At 47.6% G+C, this 23978-nt stretch overlaps 1 protein-coding gene across 1 annotated transcript; it reads right to left on the bottom strand.

Moving 5' to 3' along the window:
* Nucleotides 1-892: 892 nt before the first annotated feature.
* RFC2 (replication factor C subunit 2) lies at nt 893-22709 on the bottom strand. The gene is made up of 11 exons (XM_061208253.1): nt 22570-22709; nt 19844-19913; nt 17648-17689; nt 17215-17321; nt 13533-13634; nt 12359-12459; nt 5570-5727; nt 5255-5320; nt 4410-4490; nt 3099-3212; nt 893-1734 (listed from the first exon to the last, which is right to left on the bottom strand). The coding sequence occupies exons 1-11, from the start codon at nt 22674-22676 to the stop codon at nt 1624-1626; spliced, it is 1059 nt and encodes a 352-aa protein (XP_061064236.1). The 5' UTR covers nt 22677-22709; the 3' UTR covers nt 893-1623.
* Between the last annotated feature and the right edge of the window lie 1269 nt (nt 22710-23978).

The raw sequence follows: 23978 nt of genomic DNA, 5'->3' as shown, positions 1-23978 counted from the left end.
AGTTTAAGGGCAGTGACTCTCCTGTCTGCTTTTCCTGCTTCATGTAGAACCTTCTAAGGCAATGAAAGCCAGCCTTCTTGTTTCATAGAAAGGGACCCTGAGGCCTAGAGAGAGAGAAGGCTGGGGACAAGAACTTGGTCCCTGAGTCCAACCCTCTTTCCAGATGCTGCACCGATTCTATGAGACGAAGTTAATGCTGCAAGTTAGGAAATTAGAAGAAAAAAACATCTAGAACACAGCTGTTGGCCACTTGTCCCTTCACACCCCGCAGTCCTGGCCTCACGACGTGGAGAGGACAGCTTAGGCCTGGGCACAGGTGTGGTGGGGCTGCAGTGAGGCTCCAGCGGGAGGGGGTCCTGCCCCGCCGTCCCTGAGTGTGGGAAGCTGGGGTCTCACTTGCACGACGGGCACAAGCATCCCTTCACCTCATAAGGATCCCAAGGCTCCAGACAAAAAATAAGATTGAGAAGGTAGGGAATTCACCTGGTGGTCCAGTGGTTAGGACTCAGCGCGTTCACTGCGGGGGCCTGGGTTAGATCCCTGGTTGGGGAACTAAGATCCCGCAAGCCGTGCACCAGAAAAAAAAAAAAAAAAAAAAGATTGAGAAGGTATACCAAAGTATTTTTGTAAAACTTCACCCCGCAGTTTCTGAGGGCCTTAATTTTTTTTCCCCCTCTTAATCAAAACCCTAACCGCAAAGAACCAGTGACCTTGGAGCCTTTCCTGTATCCGTTCAACAATGTGGTCTGGACACGTGTCTAACCCTGCCTGGGATTTGCTTCAGAACAATCTGGGAGTGGGGTAGGATGCTGGTGCTGGGGTAGGGTACAGAGGAAACAAGACTGGCCACGTGTTGGTAAAATTGTTAAGATGGATGATGAGTATGTGGAAGTTCACTGTATCATTTTCTGTTTTATGTACAATTGATATTTTTCATAATTTTTAAACATGGAAAAAAATAACACCTTGCCAAAAAAGAAAAAGCAATTCTACAAATTAATGCAAAATTCACTGGGAAATTCTAAAGCAAATGAGTACACCCGTTTGCACAGAAAAGGCGACCTGGTAGGAGGGTCCCCTATGCCTGTCTGCACCATCCTCCTCTGTGATTCTTGCCAAGTCCTTTCTGAAGGGCTCAGGGCCCGGGGCTGTTCTGAGAAGCTGATAAATTACAACAAACCCTGCCTCACCCTATGGGATTGTCCTTTAGGCTTCTAGAAAAATTGAGATTAGCCTGTCCAGTCTATTATCGAAATCACCTTTCTACCTGTAGGACGCTAGGGGCGTATACACAGAGACAGGAAGCCAGCTTTCCTTGCGGCCTTGCACTGCCACCTTCCTGCTGACAAAGCTGTACGGTTTTATTACTAAAATGCCAACACGTGCACAGATCGGGTACTGGGCCCTGGAGGGTCTCTGGGGCCTTTCCATGCTGTCATCCCACCACGAGTCTGAGGCTGAGGGTAAACGCTCCAGGAGCAGGGGAGACGTACTGGAAGCAAGGTGACGGCCAGGAAGATGCACTCCAGGGCCGTCCAAGGCAGCACTTTTTCCAAATCAGAAGGCTGTGACTCCTGCCTCTCAGTGACGAGGACTCATAACCCAGCAAATCAGTTCTCTGCTCTAACTGGCCACCGGGGCCATTGTCTTCTGACACAGCCTGGCCAGGAGCCCTGCCATCTGCAGAAGGGAGTTCACACCTTCCGCTATTTTCATATGAGTGTATCCAATTTCCTGAAAAAAAAAAAAAAAATCAAATTTAAATCTGGTTAATTAGTGAGGGAGGAAGTTTAGTTTTTAAAATCTGAACATCTAAACGAACAGTTTGCTCAAAATTGATGCAGTGAACTCAAACTCCAGCTGGAAAATGAACTCGGAGAAGTTCAATTTATTTCCTAAAAGGATGCTGATATTTCTTTGACAGGTACCGCTAAGAAAATGAAAAAGAAAAAAAAAAAGCCAGACTGGGAGAAAACATTTGTAACACACATATCTGACAGAGGACTTGCAACCAGAATATATAAAGAACTCTCAAAACGCAGTAATAAGAACACAAACAACCCAATTTAAAAATGGGTAGACTTAGACACTTCCTCAAAGAAGATCATGGATGTCAAATGAGCACATGAAAAAGTACTCGACATCATTAGTTATTGGGAAATGCAAATTAAAGCCATAATGAGATACTACTATACACCTATTAGAATGGCTTAAAAAAGACCAACTGAGCATTCCAAGTGCTGACCAGAAGGGGGATCGTCTGGAATGCTCACATATTGCTGATACAAAGGCAAAATTCTATAGCCACTTCGGAAAAGTTTGGATGTTTCCTATAAAGTTAACCCTTCAATTACCATTCAACCAAGGAATTTCACTCCTGGGAAGTTACTCAAGAGAAATGAAAACTGGGGCTCATGTTCACACCAGTTCACGTACACAAATGTTTATAGTGGTTCTATTCATTGTCACCAAAATCTGGAAACTCAAATGTCCTTCAACTGGTGAACAACAGTGGGACGTCTACACAAGGGAACACGACTCAGCAATGAAAAGGAAGGACCCACCGACATAGGCAACAACGTGAACAAATCCAAAATGCATTAAGTGAAGTGAGAGAAGCCAGACTTAAAAGGTTACGTTCTGCTTGATTCCACTTGTATGACCTTCTGGAAAAACTCTGTCCCCCAAATAGAAAATAGATCAGTGGTTTCCAGGTGCTAGGGGGACGAGCTGACTACAAAGCGGCCCATACATTTGGGGAGATTACAGAGCTGTTCATATCTTGATTGTAGTGGTGTTTACAAGACTGAATGCTTTTGTCAACAGAATGCACCCAAGAGGCTGAATCTTACTCTATTTAAATTACACCTCAATTAATCTCACTTAAACAACAAACAAATAAATACCTCTCTCAAAAAGAGAGTCATTCCAAGGAACACTAGGTCACTGCCTGGCAGGACTGGCTAAAACAAACCCCCAGCCCCCAGGATGACCGGCCATTGACTGAGCATCTTCCAGGCACCTGGCCTGTGAGTAAAACAAAACCTCAGCGTGGCCCACATTCTTGACGAGAGAAGCATTGCTCTACTCTCACTAACCTTAATAAACTCCAGTTTCAAGTATTCTGCCATTTGGAAGGTTTTACACACTCGAAAAATGTTGCCAATGATGTCTTCTGGGGAATAGCCAAGATGCCACAGGTGAGCGAGGATCTAGACAAAAGAAAACACACGGAGGCCGTGTAACTCTGTGAACAACAAGGATACTGGGGGAAGTGAGGTCAAACCCACACCAGTCTCAGGCCTGTCACACAGCTGGGAGCAGACAGGCCATCTGAGACAGCACGAGTGCTTCTGAGAATCGGCCCAACGCAGCGGCCCTGCTGGTGGGCCGCACCCTTTAGGTCATGTGGGGTGATCGATCTTCCCAGCAGGCAGAGAGATAGTATCGCAAATGTTTTAAACCATACTGCAAGATGGTCTACCACCATACCCTGTAACGTCTTTATCCAAGGCTCTTAAAAAGCCTTTTTAATCGTCCCAGTAAGCACCCCAGAGTGTCTGCTACGCTCTCTGAGCTGCCACTCTTTTTAATGAACACCCCCAGCACGATTAGGCCTGAACAAATCCTGACCAGGGCAGAGATGACCGCAGTGGTCTCAGCCTCCTGCCTTCTCAACCCCAGGTCCCAGTTCCAACGCTCACCCCACCCCAACTGCAGGGTCTGGAGTCCTTGGCTCCCTGGGGCAAATGCAGGGGGTGGGGAAGCCCCGTGTCCATAAATCTGACGGCGTCCTTCAGGCCACGTGCCCGGGTCTCCCTGCCTTGCACGCCAGTTTCACGAGAGGTCGAGCTCTGCCCTAAACCCACTCAGCTTCTAGCTTAGTTTGGTGGCAGCAGGGGGAGGGAAACCGGCTGCAATCAGAGCAATGGCCTCCGATCACATCAGTGCCCTCCATGTGGACTTGAGGGTCACCTACACCCCAACGATGCCCACTGGAATCTGCTCATAGGACCGGGCTCTGGGTCCCAGGACGCCCATTCCCAGGCTCTTCAGGAAGATAGAGGGGCACAGCTCCCCTCCACAGAGAGAAAGATGGCTTTTCTCTACAAAGCAAGGAATTGGGCTGTCCTTTCCTCATATCCTAGGAGGGCACATTCCTCTTGCAGAGAATATAATTCGAGTAGAAAGGCATGACTTTGAATTCCAGGTCTATTACTTTTAAGCAGTGTGGTTTAGAGCAACGAGTTTAGACTCTGAGCCAGTTTTCTCACCTGTAGAGGGTACCCAACTCCTAGCATCAGTTAAGAATGAGGTGGCGCAAAGTCCCCAGCACAGGGAGCGCCCTCTCTGCCCGGCTCAAGAAGCGAGAGGTTCCCCCCGAGTCAGGAAAGCGGGAGGAGACCCACCTTGTAGGCCTCATCGATACTGGCGCTCACACAGTGCTGGATCATCTCCTTCACCAGCAAGGGGTGGGGCTCGTCACAGACCTGACCAAACAGAAAAGAGAGGCCGGTCTGGGGCTGAGGGGGACCATCCGAGGTGGAGCCCTGGCAGACCCACGTCTGGGCAACCTAGGTACCCACCGTCTTCACTTGCTGTTTACATTGAATTCTCCAGCAAACAGAACCAGGTTTGGGCATGCCTCTCTCACCACCAGAGTCGTCACCAAATAGACTTCGGTGTCGACCTAGTGCGGTGAGGAAAAGCCTCTGACATCATCATTACAGATTTCTCACACAAGATGAATTCACAAGAGCCAATAAGGAATGTATGCTCAAGGGGCAGCTTCAAAGCCACGAGTCACCTGTCTTACATCACTGGGAAGATCACCTGCCCAGTGGACTCTCTGAATCCACTTAAGAACTGGGAGGTCTTTGGGGCCCATCTCCCACCTGGAATAGGAACAGGCTTGCCCTGAACATGGCCCCCAGCCTCAGCGTGATCTCGGGCCTGTTTCCTCAGCCCCAAAATGATGAGAACATCTGCGTGCAGGGATGTGTGAGGACCAAACAGGACGCACGTGGAAGCCCCGGGCCTGCCGCAGCAGCGGGGCACGTCCGCCACCCACACCATGCCACAGCCAAGCCCCTCCTGCTCTCCGCGGTGGCGGGGGAGCAGGACGTGCTCCCCTCCCTGCTCCCCCGGGGGCGAGTCTGTGCCCCTCCTCCCAACACCGCCCACCCGCCCTCCTCTGCTGGCCCCGGCAGGTAAACGATGCTCTGTCGACTGTGATGCCCACGCCAGCTTTTACCTTGAACACATTCTCACTGTTGATGAAGCCGAATCCCGAGAAAGTAGACTGCAAGTTGTTCAATGCCTGCCGAGGAACAGAAACAAGGCCAGGGTGATTTTCAGTCTCTGCCCGCCCCATCTCCCCTCTTGGGATCCGAGCTTACCCCCCTACTTGCAGGCCTGCTCCCCACTGGCCCGAGGCCCCACCAGTGTATCGGGTCAACGTTCCCCAGTCTGGCTACGCTCATCCCCAGGCAGCAGTCGCCCCCCTCTCCCCCCAGACGAGGGGTGCAGCAAGCCCGGGAGGCCGGCGCCCAAGCGGCGGCACACGCACCTGCCTCATGTCACCCTGGGCGGTGAAGAGGATGGCTTCCAGGCCATCGTCCGTGGACTGCACCTTCTCCTTCTCGATGACGTTCAGCAGCCTGGCAAGAATCTGGGCGTCGGTCAGCTTGGTGTAGCGGAGGACTGCGCACCGGGACTGAATGGGCTCTGGACGAGACAGGAAGAGAGTCGGGCTCCCCAGCAAAGCTCGGCATGACCCCGTCGGTCCTTCAGTTACTCGGAAGCAGCCGCACGATCCACGTGGCCCGGCCATGCTGGCACCACAACCCCTGCCCCGCAGTGCTCAAGAGGGACTTGGCAAACAGGGCTCAATTTCAAAATATCAACCAATAGTGGCCTCAGCTAGGACTGCCCAGACTGACGTTGGCTGGCCAGGGCCTCCAGAAGGGGAAAAGATCCTCCAGGATAGAGACAGCCACGTGCCACAGCCCACAGGAGAGTGAGTGCTGGCCCAGGTGGACTCCTCAACCACCGTGTATGAGGTACATCTGGGCCCTTCTGGGCAGGTCACGACCCAGCCAGTCTGGGGTGAGAACAGGGCACCTGCGTGGCTTCTTTAAGCTTCCATGGGCGATTCTGATGCACATGAGAACCACCAGATGGATGGATGCCGAATTCTGGATGCGATCCCTGACCTTCAGTTCAGACTACGACAAGAGCATCTCCGTGATCTCCAGGCCCCGAGTGGGTCTCTCTCTGACCCACCCTGCTCTGCTGCCCCACTGGCCTTCCTCAGAATGTTCTGATCCGTCACCTCTGCCTGCCCAGGCAAACCCTTCAACTGCCCACCAAGGTCACAGTACAGACCACCTCTGACCCTCCTACATAAAACCTTCCGCAAACCTCACCCGTCTCTCCTCTCCTAAGCCCGCGCGCGTGCCTCCCATGGAAGAATCGACCTGTGCTCTCCTGGCAGCTCTTCCCACCAAGGATGTCCCTTCCCAGCTTCTTCCCACTTAAATCACAACCGTCATTGAAAAAGCTCTTCTCCCACCCTCCTCCTCGTGGAGCCGGCCCAGACCACCCCAGACTGAAGTGACCGCCCCTCCTCTGCTCTCACGTACACTTTCAAGGACCATGTTCCTGTTAGTTTACTTGCATTAAAGAAACCAGTTCCCTCCCCCGGGGATGCAGTGGACGAATACCACGACCAGGCCCGGGCCCCTCAGAGCTCAGGTTTGCCGGGATAGAGGAGTGAACATCAACAGGGAAGTTCCCACACCCTGGGACGCGGCCATGGAAGAGGTTCGTAGGAACGGCTCCAGGAGCCCAGCCAGAGAGCGATCAGCTCGGTGGAGGTGAGTTCTGAGCTGGGCCTTTAGGGACGAGCTTTCCAGGCCGGAAAGGCAAAAGGAACAGCACATTCAAAGGCAAGAGTGATGAAAGGGCACAGGGGCTTTGGGGAACCGCGAGGCACTTTGCGGCCGCATCACACAGGGTAGAAGGAGATGAGGCTGCAGGTAACGGGCTCCTGTGTGCTAGGATGGGGGTGGGCGTGGCTGTGTGGGCAATGAGGGACCACTGAAGGGTTCAGTGGGGGAGTGGCAGGGTCAGACCTGTGCTGAGAAGACTCCGGCAGCCAGCTGGTGACTCAAGTGCAGAGAAGCTGCAGGGACACTGCACCAGTGAAGGGGAGAAACTGAGGCCAGACCTAGAGTGAGGGAAGGAGGGGTAGGGGCTCAAGACACTGGGGAGGTGGGATGACCTTGGATCTGATTCTGGTGAGGGGCTGGCTGCGGTGGTGAGCAGACAAGGGAGGACCTGAGATGGCTCAGGGCTTGCTGGCTTTGGGACGCACCCCCGCCTTGTGTGAGCCCCTGATGGGCAGGGACAGAGGCTCATACAGGTCTGTAGCCTCCACTGTGCCTTGGGCAGAGGAGATGCTGTGCACATAAAATACTGTGCTCAACATCTGTCCAATGGATGAGACGTTTCAAAGAACAGCTTTCCTAAGAGTTCATTTCAATTTATCTGAAATCAGCAAGATTCATGACAGAACCTTATTTACATATTTGGCTTATCAGCACAGACAAGAGAAAGACCAATTCGAAAGGGGAGTTCTTGGGACCTCCCTGGTGGTCCAGTGGTTAGGACTCCGCACTTCCAATGCGGGGGGCATGGGTTCGATCCCTGGTCGGGGAACTAGGATCCCACGTGCCACGTGGTGCGGCCAAAAAGTGAAAAAAAAAACAACAAACAAAACGAAACAGAAGAACCACAATGGAATTCTTATCTAAAAGCAATTAATATGCAAACTACACTAGAAGTTTCCTTTCATAGATTTTTCTCTTTGGAGAAGTACCAAAAGCTGCGAATTCAGATACACGTCAGAATAAAGCAGCCATAGCCTTCCTCCAAGAAAGCAGGGCTCTCCCTTAACTGGTATAACTCCAGGGGCTAAGGTGAGGTTGTTACTGATGGTTTCAAAAATCAGCTCTGCAGTGATTTGATCATGAACCACTTCCTCTAAAGCTAAGCAATACGTTTCTTTAGAGATTTGGTTTACATGGTTCTTATATCCCTTTAGAAATTAAAAAATAATCAGAATGCTACCTATATATACCAGAAAAATTAATTTCATGAAAAGGGAGGGCCAGACCTTTCTCCACCAATAACTGCAGTTTCAAATCTCTACACAGACTCATCCACGCATAGCCCTGTGCAAAATGCACTGGGGTACGGCTTCACAGGCGAATTCTATCAAACATTTAGAGAAGAGCTAACACCCATCCTTCTCAAACTTTTCCAAGACACAGCAGAGGGAGGAACACTCCCAAACGCATTCTACGAGGCCACCATCACCCTGATACCAAAACCAGACAAAGATGCCACAAAAAAAGAAAACTACGGGCCAATATCACTGATGACCATAGATGCAAAAATCCTCAACAAAATACGAGCAAACAGAATCCAACAGCACATTAAAAGGATCATACACCATGATCAAGTGAGATTTATCCCAGGGATGCAAAGATTCTTCAATATATGCAAATCAATCAATGTGATACACCATATTAACAAATTGAAAGAGAAAAACCATATGATAATCTCAATAGATGAAGAAAAAGCTTTTGACAAAACTCAACACCGATTTATGATCAAAACTCTCCAGAAAGTAGGCACAGAGGGAACCTACCTCAACATAATAAAGGCCATACATGACAAACCCACAGCCAACATCATTCTCAATGGTGAAAAACTGAAACCATTTCCTCTAAGATCAGGAACAAGACAAGGTTGCCCACTCTCACCACTATCATTCTACATAGTTTTGGAAGTTTTAGCCACAGCAGTCAGAGAAGAAAAAGAAATAAAAGGAATCCAAATTGGAAAAGAAGAAGTAAAACTGTCACTGTTTGCAGATGACATAATACTATGCATAGAGAATCCTAAAGATGCTACCAGAAAACTACTAGAGCTACTCAATGAATTTGGTAGAGTAGCAGGATACAAAATTAATGAACAGAAATCTCTTGCATTCCTATACACTAATGATGAAAAATCAGAAAGAGAAATTAAGGAAACACTCCCATTTACCACTGCAACAAAAAGAATAAAATACCTAGGAATGAACCTACCTAAGGAGACAAAAGACCTGTATGCAGAAAACTATAAGACACTGATGAAAGAAATTAATGATAATACAAACAGATGGAAAGATACACCATGATCTTGGATTGGAAGAATCAACATTGTGAAAATGACTATACTACCCAAAACAATCTACAGATTCAATGCAATCCCTATCAAACTACCAATGGCATTTTTCACATAACTAGAACAAAAATTTCACAATTTGTATGGAAACACAAAAGACCTCAAATAGCCAAAGCAATCTTGAGAAAGAAAAATGGAGCTGGAGGAATCAGGCTCCTGGACTTCAGACTATTCTACAAAGCTACAGTAATCAAGACAGTATGGTACTGGCACAAAAACAGAAATATAGAGCAATGGAACAGGATAGAAAGCCCAGAGATAAACCCACGCACATATGGTCACCTTATCTTTGATAAAGGAGGCAAGAATATACAATGGAGAAAAGATAGCCTCTTCAATAAGTGGCACTGGGAAAACTGGACAGCTACATGTAAAAGAATGAAATTACAACACTCCCTAACACCATACACAAAAATAAACTCAAAATGGATTAAAGACCTAAACATGAGGCCAGACACTATAAAACTCTTAGAGGAAAACACAGGCAGAACACTCTATGGCATAAATCACAGCAAGATCCTTTTTGACCCACCTCCTACAGAAATGGAAATAAAAACAAAAATAAACAAATGGGACCTAATGAAACTTCAAAGCTTTTGCACAGCAAAGGAAACCATAAACAAGACGAAAAGACAACCCTCAGACTGGGAGAAAATATTTGCAAACGAAGCAACTGACAAAGGATTAATCTCCAAAATATACAAGCAGCTCATGCAGCTCAGTATCAAAAAAACAAACAACCCAATCCAAAAAGGGGCAGAAGACCTAAATAGACATTTCTCCAAAGAAGATATACAGATTGCCAACAAACACATGAAAGGATGCTCTACATCACTAATCATTAGAGAAATGCAAATCAAAACTACAATAAGGTATCACCTCACACCGGTCAGAATGGCCATCATCAAAAAATCTACAAACAATAAACGCTGGAGAGGGTGTGGAGAAAAGGGAATCCTCTTGCACTGTTGGTGGGAATGTAAATTGATACAGCCACTACGGAGAACAGTATGGAGGTTCCTTAAAAAACTAAAACTAGAACCACCATATGACCCAGAAATCCCACTACTGGGCATACACCCTGAGAAAACCATAATTCAAAAAGAGTCATGTACCACAATGTTCATTGCAGCACTATTTACAATAGCCAGGACATGGAAGCAACCTAAGTGTCCACTGACAGATGAATGGATAAAGATGTGGCACATATATACAATGGAATATTACTCAACCATAAAAAGAAACGAAATTCAGTTATTTGGAGTGAGATGGATGGACCTAGGGTCTGTCATACAGAGTGAAGTAAGTCAGAAAGAGAAAAACAAATACTGTATGCTAACACATATATATGGAATCTAAAAAAAAATGGTTCTGATGAACCTAGGGGCAGGACAGGAATAAAGACGCAGACGTAGAGAATGGACTTGAGGACACGGGGAAGGGGAAGGGGAAGCTGGGACAAAGTGAGAGAGTGGCATGGACATATACACACTACCAAATGTAAAATAGATAGCTAGTGGGAAGCAGCTGCATAGCACAGGGAGATCAGCTCCGTGCTTTGTGACCACCTAGAGGGGTGCAATAGAGAGGGTGGGAGGGAGATGCAAGAGGGAGGGGATATGGGGATATATGTATACATATAGCTGATTCACTTTGTTATACAGCAGAAACTAACAGAACATTGTAAAGCAATTATATACTCCAATAAAGATGTTTTAAAAAAAAACAACATAGCACAGCTACCTTGTTTGACTCAGTTGTTAGTTAGGGGAGCAGGGATTTGATGTGAAATCTGTTTGCTTACAAAGTTCATGTTGTTTCCAGTTAAGCTGCTGATCTGGAAAGTTGAACATTATTTGGTAAAACCTGGACTCTGTAGTTTCCCTACTCTTACCATTAACTGTAGGTAGAATTTTGACTTCTAGGATATTGTTCATTTCACTTTTACTGTAAAATTTATAATAAAAATTTAAATTAAAAAAAAAATGCACTGGGGGATGGGGGCAGTTCTTTAAGTATAACACGGCTCCTGCCCTCCCAAACCTGTCCTACCACTCGTAAGGAGACAAGCAACATACACGGCCATAAATCAAGACCTTTTAGCACAGTTTCCTCCACTGCACCGTGGGTGTCTTGAAGGTAGAGAATGTTTCTTGTTAAACTCTGTCTGCTCTGCACTAGCCCGGTGCCTGACACCTACTAAGAACAGAGTAAATGTTTGTGGAACAGATTCATGACCTGGGGAAGGTCAAGGGACACGAGCCCACTGGGGCTGGAGACAGTGACTCTGTGGGGGCATCATGGTTGGTACCACACTTGTCTGGGTGGAGAAGGAGGAGCCAGACGGCTGAGCTTACACAGGCTGGGGGTTAGCAGGGCGGACGTGAGGCAAGGACAGAGGGACAAGAGAGCTGTGAGAAATGGTCAGAGAGAGAGTGAAAAAAAGCTGGACTGTGCTCGCAGTCTGTATCAGAAAGGGAAGGATGTGAAACCGGCAGGAAGTTGAGACACTGAGGCGGGAGGGCTCAAAGCAGTGAGGAGGAAGACAGACTGCTGGGAGGGAAGGAGGGAGGGAGGGAGGGGGCTGGAAGGACCAACGCCAGGTCAGGAAGATGAGCGTGTGAGCTTTCACAGGGGAGGGAGCTCCTGGTAACGACAAAACCCAGCGTGCAGACACACTGTATGCCAAGTGCTCCGGACACACAGAAAGCGCAAGAGCGCGTCTGCGCAGGGGCCATGACCGTGACACTGCGCACAGGATACCAAAACATCACGTGTGTCTGTGATGCAAGAGTCAGACAGACCTGGGGTTCCAATCCCAGCTCTTCGGCTTGCTGTGAGACTTTGGGCAAACTATTCAACCTCTCTGAGCTCCATGTTTTTTTCATCTCTAAGGTAGAGCTAATAATACCTCCGCATAGAATTATATAAGATTAAATGAGAAAGCGGATTATACAGTGCTCAGGCCACGGCAGGCGATCAAAAAGCCCCTTCTCTTCTGCAGCTAAAGAGCCAACGTGAACGGCACGTGGACCCCGAGCCATGCAGAGCTGACCCTCACCTATGATTTTATCCGAAGCATTACAAGCAAGAGCGAAGCGGGTCGTTTTGGAGTAGATTTCCATGGTTCTCCTCAAGGCTTGCTGGGCTCCATCAGTCATGCTAAGAAGAAAAACACAAGGGGCGGTTTGCAGCTGGGACCCAAGGTCCACGGGACACAAATACCCTCCTACGGACCCTGGGAAGCCTACACTCCTGATTGGGCATGCTCAGTCTCTCTCCGGGACCCCGTGTGGGTCTCACGCAGACAGGCTGCACACGGACAGAGCAGAGGCCCTGCAGGCAGGCTGCCTGGGCTCACCTCAAAGCTCCTTCATCCACTCCTGTGGGATCTTTAGGCAAATTATCTGAGCCTCAATGTCATCGCCTATAAGGAGATAATGCTACTGCCCACCTCAGAGGGTTGTTATGACAATAACATAAAACAATAACACGTAAAGTGTGTCGCAGAGCACCTGGCATAATGCAAATGCTTACAGATACGTGCTAGATAAATGTTAGCGGCTATTACTGCTGTAAATAACGTTACAGTAAAATGGTTAAGGTGTATCCCCACTATGGAACAGAATGCAACAGAATACAGCAATTAAAACCTATGTTCACAACAAGATTATAATAACATGGAACTCTGCTCTTCACGTTAAAAGGCAAAACCAGGATACAAAAATTATAATTATCATCTCAACTATGTAAAAATGCACAGTGTAGAAAAACAGGAGATAAAATAAAGCAAGAAATTACCCATATCTTTGAAAATTTCTTCAAAGAACATGAATTACTGTTATTTTTCTAAACGGCACTGAACATTTTTTCATTTATACTGATAATGATTGCACAACATCGTGAATGTACTAAATGCCGCTGAATGGTACACTTGAAAATGGTTGAAATGGTAAATTCTCTGTTAGATACATTTCACCACAATTTAAAAAAATCATTTAAATTATGCATGTAAGTGATGCTGGAACAAACACGTTAACTGTCTTAGACAAATGTTTGTAAGTTACTTAATTAAGATCAGGTTTAAGGCTCAGGCCTCTATTAAATCTCTCTTGAAGATGTGATAAGCAAATCTGTCACAGAAGTGCAAAGGTGAGAGCTTTTCCTCCTGATTTAATACAGCCAGATAAAAGACTTAGAGATCAAGGTAAAAAATTCTTGGCAAAGCACTCTACCTGTCTGCTTCATCCAGGATGATGATCTTGTGTCGCCCTTTGGGAAGGGTGACTTTCTGTTGGGCAAACATTTTGATTTTGTTCCTCACAACGTCAATGCCCCTGAAACAATGAGCCACAATATTACTGTCACCTTCTGAGACCAATTCACTCACCTTCACGGGGACTTTTAACCCTCAGGACACCATCATGGACCCAACTTTAGTTTTTCAGTTTCTTTTTGGGCAATCTAACTATTTATAAGGATTGTCATTCATTACTTTTATTCCTTCTTGGAGGTCTTCAGAAGAACAAAGGAAAAAATTTACTTACTTTTTAAAAACAGAATGAAACTCATTTTATCTTGCCATTATCATACGGGCCCATTGGACTCTTTATAATCTAAGATACATTTTGGGGGTCTCAGTAATCGTACGCTTCCTATATCTTAAAATGTTTGCTACTTCATCATCCTAGTACTTATTTCATTATTACTCATCAATTATTCCCAACTATGCTAAAAAAGACTAAAATAATAAAATGAAAGAATGATGGAAATGCTTAGAAGATCGATGCAATATTCGGAAAAACTGTTACTACTGCCTCATCCTTCAGTTTTTTATTGTTTCGTGAGGTACTACATCATCTTTCTGGAAGACACAAAAGTAGTTCAGATACACCATCTGAAAGCTTTCATTGACCACAGCCGAAAATTCAAAATTTTTCATTTTCTACCCATAATGTCAGAGAAAAGAAATGACAGCGGAAGATGTTTCATCATTATTAGACAAGTCAGAAAATGAAGCAGAGAGACAGCAGGATTCTAGACTCTGATGATGATGGTGAAATTGATCACATAAACAAAATTTCAGACTACGAGTCTTCAGATGCCAAAATCCTCCATGAATTTTCTCAAACTTAAGAATCAAGGCGTGAACATATTTCTAAAGACAAAAACTAAACATATTTTCACCCAGTTAGTCACTCAACAGGAAGGACTTAGCTCCCCAATGTCTTGTGACAAGAACTTGGACCATCCTGTTTTGCTAAAAGAACATGTGACAGAACTTCCCTGGTGGCACAATGGTTAAGAATCTGCCTGCCAATGCAGGGGACACGGGTTCGAGCTCTGGTCTGGGAAGATCCCACATGTCGTGGAGCAACTAAGCCCTCAAGCCACAACTACTGAGCCTGCGTGCCACAACTACTGAAGCCCGTGAGCCTAGAGCCCATGCCCAATAAGAGAAGCCACTGCAATGAGAAGCCCGAGTGCCACAATGAAGAGTAGCCCCCGCTCGCCGCAGCTAGAGAAAGCCTGAGAGCAGCAACGAAGACCCAACACAGCCAATAAATAAATAAATAACTGTATTAAAAAAAAAAAAGAACATGTGACAGTATTCGTTCATCTTTGATGATATTCGAACACCCACATCATTTACAGGGTACAGTTCGTAAGTGATCAAAAGCTGAAGGTAGGTGTGTATAATAAGGTTCCTGGAAGGAAACAGATGATAAAGGAACCAAAAAAAGCCATTGTATGGATCCCTCTAATAAATCTAAAATTGAAAATATTTGCAATTATGGGCCATTCTCTCTTCAACAAAATTAAGAGCCACCAAAGTTTTCAAAGTTTTCTGTTGGTATCTGCTATCTGGAATCGGCATTTACAAAACGGCTCGACTGCAGGCGTGTTCATGGCAGCCGAGGAGCTAGCTGTTAGTTGCATTCACAGGACAGAGCCCGTTTCAGGTCTGTGTACATCATCAAAACCAGGAAAACACTGCAAAGTAGAGAACCACGTCCTCAGGGAATAACCAAAGGCAGACTTTGCAGACATTTTGTTCAACAGGTCCTCATTTCATAATCCTCTACTATCCCATGTCTAAAAAGTAAACTGGGGGAGTTCCCTGGCAGTCCAGTGGTTAGGACTCGGCTCTCTCACTGCCGTGGGCGGGGGTTCAATCCCTGGTTGGGGAACTAAGCTCCCACAAGCCGCGCTGTGTGGCCGAAAATAAATAAATTAATTAATTAATTAATAAAAACAAAAAGGTTAAGATGGTAAATTTAATGTTAAAAAAAATAATAAAGTAGTAGGGACTTCCCTCGTGGCGCAGTGGTTAAGAATCCGCCTGCCAATGCAGGGGACACAGGTTCGATCCCTGGTTCGGGAAGATGCCACGTGCCGCGGAGCAACTAAGCCCGTGCGCCACAACTACTGAGCCTGCGCTCTAGAGCCCATGCTCTGCAACAAGAGAAGCCACCGCAGTGAGAAGCCCACGCACCACAACGAAGAGTAGCCTCCGCTCGATGTGACTAGAGAAAGCCGGCGTGTAGCAATGAAGACCCAACGCAGCCAAAAATAAATTTAAAAAAAAAAGTAAACCAGCAGCCCACCTCCATTAGGATGGTTACTAACAACAACAGAAAATAACAAGTGTTGGTGAGGATGTGAAGAAAAGGGAGCCCTTGTGTGCTGTCGATGGGAATGTAAAATGGTGCAGCCACTATGGAAAATAGTACAGCGGTCCCTCAAAACTTGAAACATAGAATTACCAAATAATCCAGTGATTCCATTTCTGAGTCTATATCTGAAAGAATTGAAAGCAGGGTCTCGAAGAGATATTTGTGCACCCCTGCTCATAGCAGTATTATTCACAGTTCATAATATTCAAAAGATGAAAGCAACGCAAGTGTCCCTTGTCAGCTGAATGGATAAACAAAACATGGTGGTATATACCACTCAGCCTGAAAAAGGAAGGACATTCTGACATGTGCTACAACATGGAGGAACCTGAAATATGCGTGAAATAAGCCAGTCACAAAAGCACAAATGCTGTATGATTCTACTTGTGTGCGGTTCCTAGAATAGTCAATTCATAGAGACAGAAAGTCACATGGTGGGTTCTAGGGGCTGGGGGAGGGGAATGGGGAGTTGTTGTTTAATGGGTATAGAGTTTCCGTTTGGGAAGAAGAAAACAGTTCTGGAGATCTGTTGCACAATAATGTGAATGTACCCAATGCCACTGAACTGTACACTTAAAGATGGTTAAGATGGTAAATTTTTTTTTTAAATAAATTTATTTATTTAATTTATTTATTTTTGGCTGTGTTGGGTCTTCATCACTGCGCGCGGGCTTTCTCTAGTTGCAATGAACGGGGGCTACTCTTCGTTGAGGCAGGCAGGCTTCTCATTGCGGTGACTTCTCTTGCTGCAGAGCACGGGCTCTAGGCGCGTGGGCTTCAGTAGTTGTGGCACGTGGGCTCAGTAGTTGTGGCTCGTGGGCTCTAGAGCGCAGGCTCAGTAGTTGTGGCGCACGGGCTTAGTTGCTCCGCGGCATGTGGGATCTTCCCGGACCAGGGTTTGAACCCGTGTCCCCTGCATTGGCAGGCGGATTCTTAGCCACTGCGCCGCCAGGGAAGTCCCAAGATGGTAAATTTTATGTGATGTGTATTTCAGCACAATTAAAAGTAATTTTTAAAATCTCCATTAAAAAAAAAAAAAACTAAACAAGTAAGTCAAGTGCTTATGATGCCACATCAACAAGCCAGCAATCCCCATTCTCTTTCATCGGAAAGATTAAAGGAAAACACAAACAGCAAAACAAGCTCTATAAGTGCTACAGAGACCTGAAAAAAGGTTGTTTCTATGACAGCTCAAAATGTAAAACACTCGCCACCCTTCAGGCCTAACTCCCAGGTGTACCTGTCATTTGAGGCATTGAGCTCCAAAACGGCATCCTTGAAGGCCGGACCCAGCAGGGCTCGTGCCAAACACAGGATGCTGGTAGTTTTGCCGGTTCCTGGGGGGCCCTAGGAATGAGATCTCCAGTAAGTGCTTCAAGCCAACAGAATGAACGTAACGAGAACTCCCGATTTACTGCTCACCACTGTTTGCGCTCACCCCCGTTTGCGCTCACCCCCCGCCTAGAACCCTCCCAACCCGACCCCAACCCATAGCACACACCAGATCAATACAGCAACCAACCCTCAGGCCTGACCAGTGGGAGGTGGGAATGGTATGGGCTCTGGTGATCATGGGCTTCTCTGAGGAGGAAGCTCTGTACATGAGAAAGCGCTTAAGAGGGGGCGAAAACCAGACTCCAAGACGTCCGACAGGGCCAGGACCCAGTACTCACAGCAATGATGATATTGGGCACATTCCCTTCTCTTGCAAAGACCTGAAGGAAGAAATGCTCGTTAAAACGGGTTCATCTGCAAACTTGAGGAGCCAGGTCTCCCCAACCACACAGGCCCGTGTAGCAAACATGGCTACAAACTGCTCCATGTGGATGCCCCGTGGAACACTCAGGTCAACACATTCAAAACTGAATTCAACACTTTCCCCTATAAACCTGAGGTCCCCCCATGTTTTCCCTTCCATGGACTGTCAACGGCATCAACCCTCCCGCCCACACCAGGAACCTGGAGGTCACCGTCATCCTTGACTGGCCTTCTCCCTCACCCCATGCAGCCCCTCAATGACAAAAGCTGGGCCCCTCTTTCTCCTTTATCTGGAGACCACTTCCTTCTCTTCAGCCCACTGCCACTTTCTTAGCCCATGACCTCTTTTTAAAAAATTATTATTTTTTTTTTTTAATTTTTATTGGAGTATAGTTGATTTACAATGTTGTGTTAGTTTCAGGTGTACAGCAAAGTGAATCAGTTATACATATACATATATCTACTCTTGTTTAGATTCTTCTTAGCCCATTACCTCTTGCCTGCATTGCTTTCAACAGGCCATTGGCTGGTCTCCTTGCCTCTAATCTTGCCCCACTCCAATCCATTTCCCATATGGTAACATAACCAATTTTCTAAAATACACATCTCTGAAAACACTTTTACCTGACTGGAACTCTTGGATGACCCAAACCCTTAAACCTGGCTCGCGAGGCCCTGCCCACCTCACCAGCTCACCCCTCCTACCCCCCAGTACACGTGCTCTACAGCCTTGTTACTTGGTGGGTTCCACAGACCAGCAGCATCGGCACCTCCTGGGAGCTTGTCAGAAATGCAGACTCTCTGACCCCACTCCAGAACTACCAGATCAGAACCTGCATTTTGACAACATCCCCAGGCGATTCGTATGCCATTCACGTCGGGAAAGCACTACTCTGTATTCCACTCAGATGGCATTTCCCACCCCCACCCCCGTAGAATAAGCCATACTCTCTCTCACCTCCGGACCTTTGCACATGCTGTCCCTGCTGCCTGCCCTCTCTCCACCCCCGACCCCCCAAGTCTGGCTGACTCCCACTCGCTTAGCTTCGGTGTCGCTTCTTCCATTTGGGAATTAGGACTCTGTAAGCAGGTTAACTCTTCCCTGAGCTAACCCACATGCCCCCACAGCCCCTGTACGTCCCCTGGCAGAGTGCTTATCACATGGCCTGCCGACTTTAATGCTGCCCCGGTTCGACTGTAAATCACGCAGAGCTGGGCTCAGGTCTAGTCTGTTCACCATTTTATCAACGGTTCCTAAAACCACACCGTAACTAGCCCAGAGAAGATACTCAAATATCTGCCAAATGAATAAGTCTGTAAAATAAATAAATACCTTGGTAGCTATTGAAGTCTAAGCCCCAGTTACTGCAGAGACGGCCTCTGTCATGTCTCAAATAGCTGGGCTTCTAGATTCTGCCTAAAGACCTCTAGGGCTGGGAATTCAAAGCTTGCTCTACTGCTGAATGTTTCTGCTTGCTCCCGGTTCGTGTCATCCTGAAGTCTGCTGCCTTGTCACTTAGTCGCTTCAGGCAGGGCTTAGCAATTAGGATGGAGAGGAAGGTGGGGGGAGTGGGGGTAGTCCACCCTGAGACCCGTTTTTATAAGCTCCCTAGCTAAGAATGGTTTTCACATTTTTAAAGGGTTGTTTAAAAAATAAACAAAGGGACTTCCCCTGGGGGTCTAGTGGTTAAGACTGCGCTTCCACTGCAGGGGGCGCGGGTTCGATCCCTGGTTGGGGAACTAAGATCCCACGAGCTGCACACGCGGCACGGCCAAAAAAAAATACAGAGAATATTTGACAAAGACTTTATATGGTTTGCAAAGCCTAAAATATCTATTCATCGGCCTTTACAGACAAAGTTTGCCACCTCTGCTCTTGAAGAACACAAAACAAGTCTGATAAGCCCTCTCCAATGAGCCACTCCTTCAAACATCTGAAGTTACCCACCCTGTCTTCTAGATTCCTCTCCAAACTGAATGTCTCCCATTCCCTTAATTCTTCTGGATTTGTGGCCAGCCCCCAGCTCGCTATCTTGGCTGTCTTCCTCCAAATGTCTCGAGCTTATCAAAGTCACAATAATGAGATGCAAGATCCTCTTTTAAAAACTCACCTCCAGCCTGCTCACAGTGTCTTCATTCCCGACAATTTCATTCAGCTTTACTGGTCTATATTTTTCAACCCTGTTTTTAAGAAAATGCATAAAGATGTTGACACGGCTATTTTCACGCTACCCAAAAGAAAGCACTAAAGGGCAATTCTGGGAGCTTTGTCAGAAGATGATATACATTCAATAAAAATACATCAAAGGGTTGCAGGTTTTAAATTTAAAGAGATGCCCGAGTGCCATTTGAAAAGTCAAGCGCATGAGAATTGTGCACCAGACTTCAAACCCGCCACAGCAGAGAAACACCTGCTGGTGCTGGAGACGGGCCAGAGGAGGCCATCTGGAGAAATGTGACACTGTGTGGCCACACAGTCTGCCCATCACAACAGAGGTCCCGCGCACGCGGCACTGACATCATCTGCTCTGACAGACATGGATGCAACTGGGCCCCTTCTCATCCCTTACCTGCCAGTGTCTGCAGACTTGTGCCAGGTGCCCAGCACGGCTGACTAGACAGAAACCGCAGGCCTATCCTGTGATCCTATTAGGCTGTGTGGACTGGACAGCCTAGTGGCCTTTTCAGACCAATACTTCTTCTACTAAGCAAGCTATGCTATGAGAGAAAGTGACTTTCCCTGGCTCTGAGAAGTGGAAGTAGATTTGCAATGATTTGACCATCAGGATTTCCTCTGCCCTTTATTATACTCCCTGGTTTACTCTTAGCTTGTACTCCCTCCAGGTACTGGTTTTGCACCAGAAGGAGCTGCAGGCAAAGCTCTTTTGCCACATACTGCAGAGAACAAAGAGACAGCTCTCCTCCAAGGTCAGCAGATGGAGCGTGCTTGTTCCTCCTCATTTATTCTTCACACTCAGCCCCCTCCGGGTGCCAAGCGGTGTGTAAGGAGTTAGCACACTCAACGGGAGGAAGGTAGAAGGTGCAGACCTGAGCAAAACATAGTTCTTGCTCTCAAGGGCTTTCCCACTAGAGGGGAGATACAGCTTGGCAAATCCCACTACAATGCTAAACTGCTTATAAAAACCACAGGCTGTGGAAGCCCAGAGAAGGGAGGAATCGCCACCTGGGAAGGTTTGGAGCTGAAATCTCAGCTAGATTTTGTTCTGTTTTAATAAATTTATTTTATTTATTTATTTTTGGCTGCGTTGGGTCTTTGTTGCTGCACGCGGGCTTTTCTCTAGTTGCGGCAAGCAAGGGCTACTCTTCGTTGCGGTGCGCGGGCTTCTCATTGCAGTGGCTTCTCTTGTTGCAGAGCACGGGCTCTAGGCGCGTGGGCTTCAGTAGTTGTGGCATGCGGCCTCAGTAGTTGTGGCTCGCGAGCCCTAGATCGCAGGCTCAGTAGTTGTGGCGCACGGGATTAGTTGCTCCCCGGCATGTGGGATCTTCCCAGACCAGGGCTCGAACCCGTGTCCCCTGCATTTGCAGGCAGATTCTTAACCACTGCGCCACCAGGGAAGCCCCTCCCAGCTAGACTCTGAACAAGGCAAACATACTCCTCCTTCAGGACCTTCATAGCAGCTCCCTGACTAAAAGCTCTCTCTGCCTCCATGGCCACATGGCTTCCTCCCTGAATTCAGGTCTTTACTCAAATATCATCTCATCAGAGGCCTTCCCTGACCACCATAGCGATTTACTCCACAGAAGCTGTCACCATCAAATATATTATAGGTCTACTTGTTTATTTTTTACTTTGTCTTTCTCTATCAAATGTAAGCTCTGTGACAACAGAATTTGTTTTGCACACTGAAGTATCTTAAGCATCTAAAACAGGGTCGTGTGTGAAAATTATAATGCAAACCACATATGTAATCTTAAACTTCCTCGTAGTCACATTTAAAAAGGTAAAAAGAAAATGGGTGAAGTTATTTTACTAATATAATTTAGAGAACCTAATATATTCAAAACATTATCATTTTCAACATGTAATCAATATAAAAATTACTAATGAGTTTTTTTTAAAACTAAGTCCTTGAAATACGGTGTGTATCGTACACTTACGAGCCCATCTCAATTCGGACTAGCACCAGACTCATGTGGCTAGTGGCGGGGGGACTGGGTGGCGCAGCGTAGATACTCCAGTAAGCTATACTGCCCTTCGTTTAGGTATCTGCTCTCGCCAAGAAGAGGGGTGGGCTGGAGGGATGGGAATACGCAGCGGACAGGGAGGAAACCATTCCCACGCCCAGTGGAGAGTTCCGAGAGGTGCGCACAGGGAGTGGGAACCGAGTGGAGAGCCTGCCCTACACCTGCGCCAGTTGGCAGGTGACTTCCCACGTCACCTTTCCTCCCAGCTGCCCAGGATGCTGCTATTTAAAGTGAGCAAGCCACGGAAAACAGGCGGGTGCCTTCACACCATCCCGATTCCGAATCTGCGTCCGACACTTCCCGCCGAGCGACCATCAGAGTCGCGGCTGGCACAGCGCCTGGTGCCCAGTGGGTGGTCGCAGCGGGCGGCTATTATCACAATTAGCATTGTTCTGACCAAGACCCCGCTTCCAGAGTACAGACTGGTCACTCTCCACCCCAGGTGGGCTTAGCGACCCACATCCCTTGCCTTCTTCAAATAATAATCTACTGGACACCACCCCGGGGCCTCCTGCTCCGCTCAGGTGACCCCCAAATGAGCTCCCGCCCCTGGGTTACCCCGGGACACACGGCCCGCCACTCGCCCACCCACATGTCCAGAGAACCCATCGTTGATGGCCTGGATCCTCACCACGGCAGCTCGTACTGGCCGGCGCTGCCGGGGGCCTTGCTGGGGGCCGGGTCAAGGTCCTGGGCCCCGCACTCGCCACTGCCACCGCCGCTCTCCTGCGCCTCCATTCTCCCGCCGCCTCTTCCCGCCGCCCGAGACCTCACCCCATGACGCCATCACGCAGGCACCGCCCCTTGTTTCCGAGGGACTCTGGGCGCGAGCGGAAGCCTTCTGCCCGCCCCTTTCTGCGCCTGCGCAGAGGGCACTGGCCTGGCGGGGGCGCTAGTTGCTATTGACCGCAGTTGCTATGGGAGACCTGGTGTCCGGTCTGGGTAGTGAGGGGAAGGCGAGACTGGACCGCATCGCCTTCCGAGAAGGCTGGTCGCTCCCAGAAGGGACGTTCGTTGGTTTTCGTCTTTGTGAGGTTTGTCGGGGTGGCCGTCTCTGTGCGGCCCGTGGGGAACCGCTGCACGGAGGTGGGGCCGCACGCCGGGCAGGCCTGGCAGGGTGGGAGCATCCTGCCCGGTGCAGGGAGAAGCCGGAGCCTGTGGACATTCCGCCCAAACGCAGGACCCGACGGCGGACACGGACAGGGACTGATGTCCAGCGGTCCTGGACGGCGGAAGGCCGGAGCCGACGTCTGGGACCTGCCCTTGCCCACTTTTCCCGATTGCTCAGAATGTCCCCATGCGGAACACTAGCTCCCATTGGGTGGGCTCCTGCACCCTGGAACTTGACGTTTATTTTCAGGAAATTCTCATAATGCTACAAAATGGGAATTACTCTCATTTTGCAGAGGAGGAACTGCCCCTCTGTAAAATGTGACTCAGTTTCATTCCAGAAAAATAGATACTGCATATTCACAAGTGCTTTGAGTATTCTTTTGGGCTGGTTTTCTACCTGTTGAACTAATCTTTCCTCCCATTGCCTGATTAACATAATAATAACAACTAATAAAAATAACGAGTGGTGATTATATTTACTGTCCTCTACTAAGCACTAGACCCGAGGTGGATACTCACATTATCCTCGTTTTACAGATGAAGAAACAGGCTTGAGAATGACTAATTTGTCCAGTGTCATTTGGGTTGTACGTGGTGGAGCCAACCCACCATGTTGCCAAAACAGTTCATATAAAATTCTGTTTTATTGCACTTACCGTATTGCATCATAATTTCGGGATGAAATCTGACTTTAATGGTTAGGATTCTGTGATTTCACTGCCGAGGGCCCAGGTTCAATCCCTGGTCAGGGAACTAAGATCTTGCAAGCTGCCAAAAAAAAACAAAAACAAAAACAAAAGTCTGAATTGAAGGTAAGGATTGGGACCTCTTCGTCTCTACCCTGTTGCTTAGCACAAGGCCTGGTGCTCTGTAAGCGTTCAATATGAGTATCTTTAATGAACCGTAAGGATCCATGTTTCCAGAACA

This window comes from Eubalaena glacialis, chromosome 13 (assembly GCF_028564815.1).
Source record: "Eubalaena glacialis isolate mEubGla1 chromosome 13, mEubGla1.1.hap2.+ XY, whole genome shotgun sequence".
Lineage (NCBI taxonomy): Eukaryota > Metazoa > Chordata > Mammalia > Artiodactyla > Balaenidae > Eubalaena > Eubalaena glacialis.
Note: the sequence above shows the minus strand (reverse complement) of the source record. Positions and strands in the feature narration are given on the sequence as shown.

Coding starts and splice junctions, on each gene's coding strand:
- RFC2 (XM_061208253.1), bottom strand. CDS start 22,676: ATGGAGGCGCAGGAGAGCGGCGGTGGCAGTGGCGAGTGCGGGGCCCAG. Junction 17,690..19,843: donor ACACTGTGAGCAGGCTGGAG/GTGAGTTTTTAA, acceptor TTCTTCCTTCAG/GTCTTTGCAAGAGAAGGGAA. Junction 3,213..4,409: donor GTATCGATGAGGCCTACAAG/GTGGGTCTCCTC, acceptor TCTTTTGTCTAG/ATCCTCGCTCACCTGTGGCA.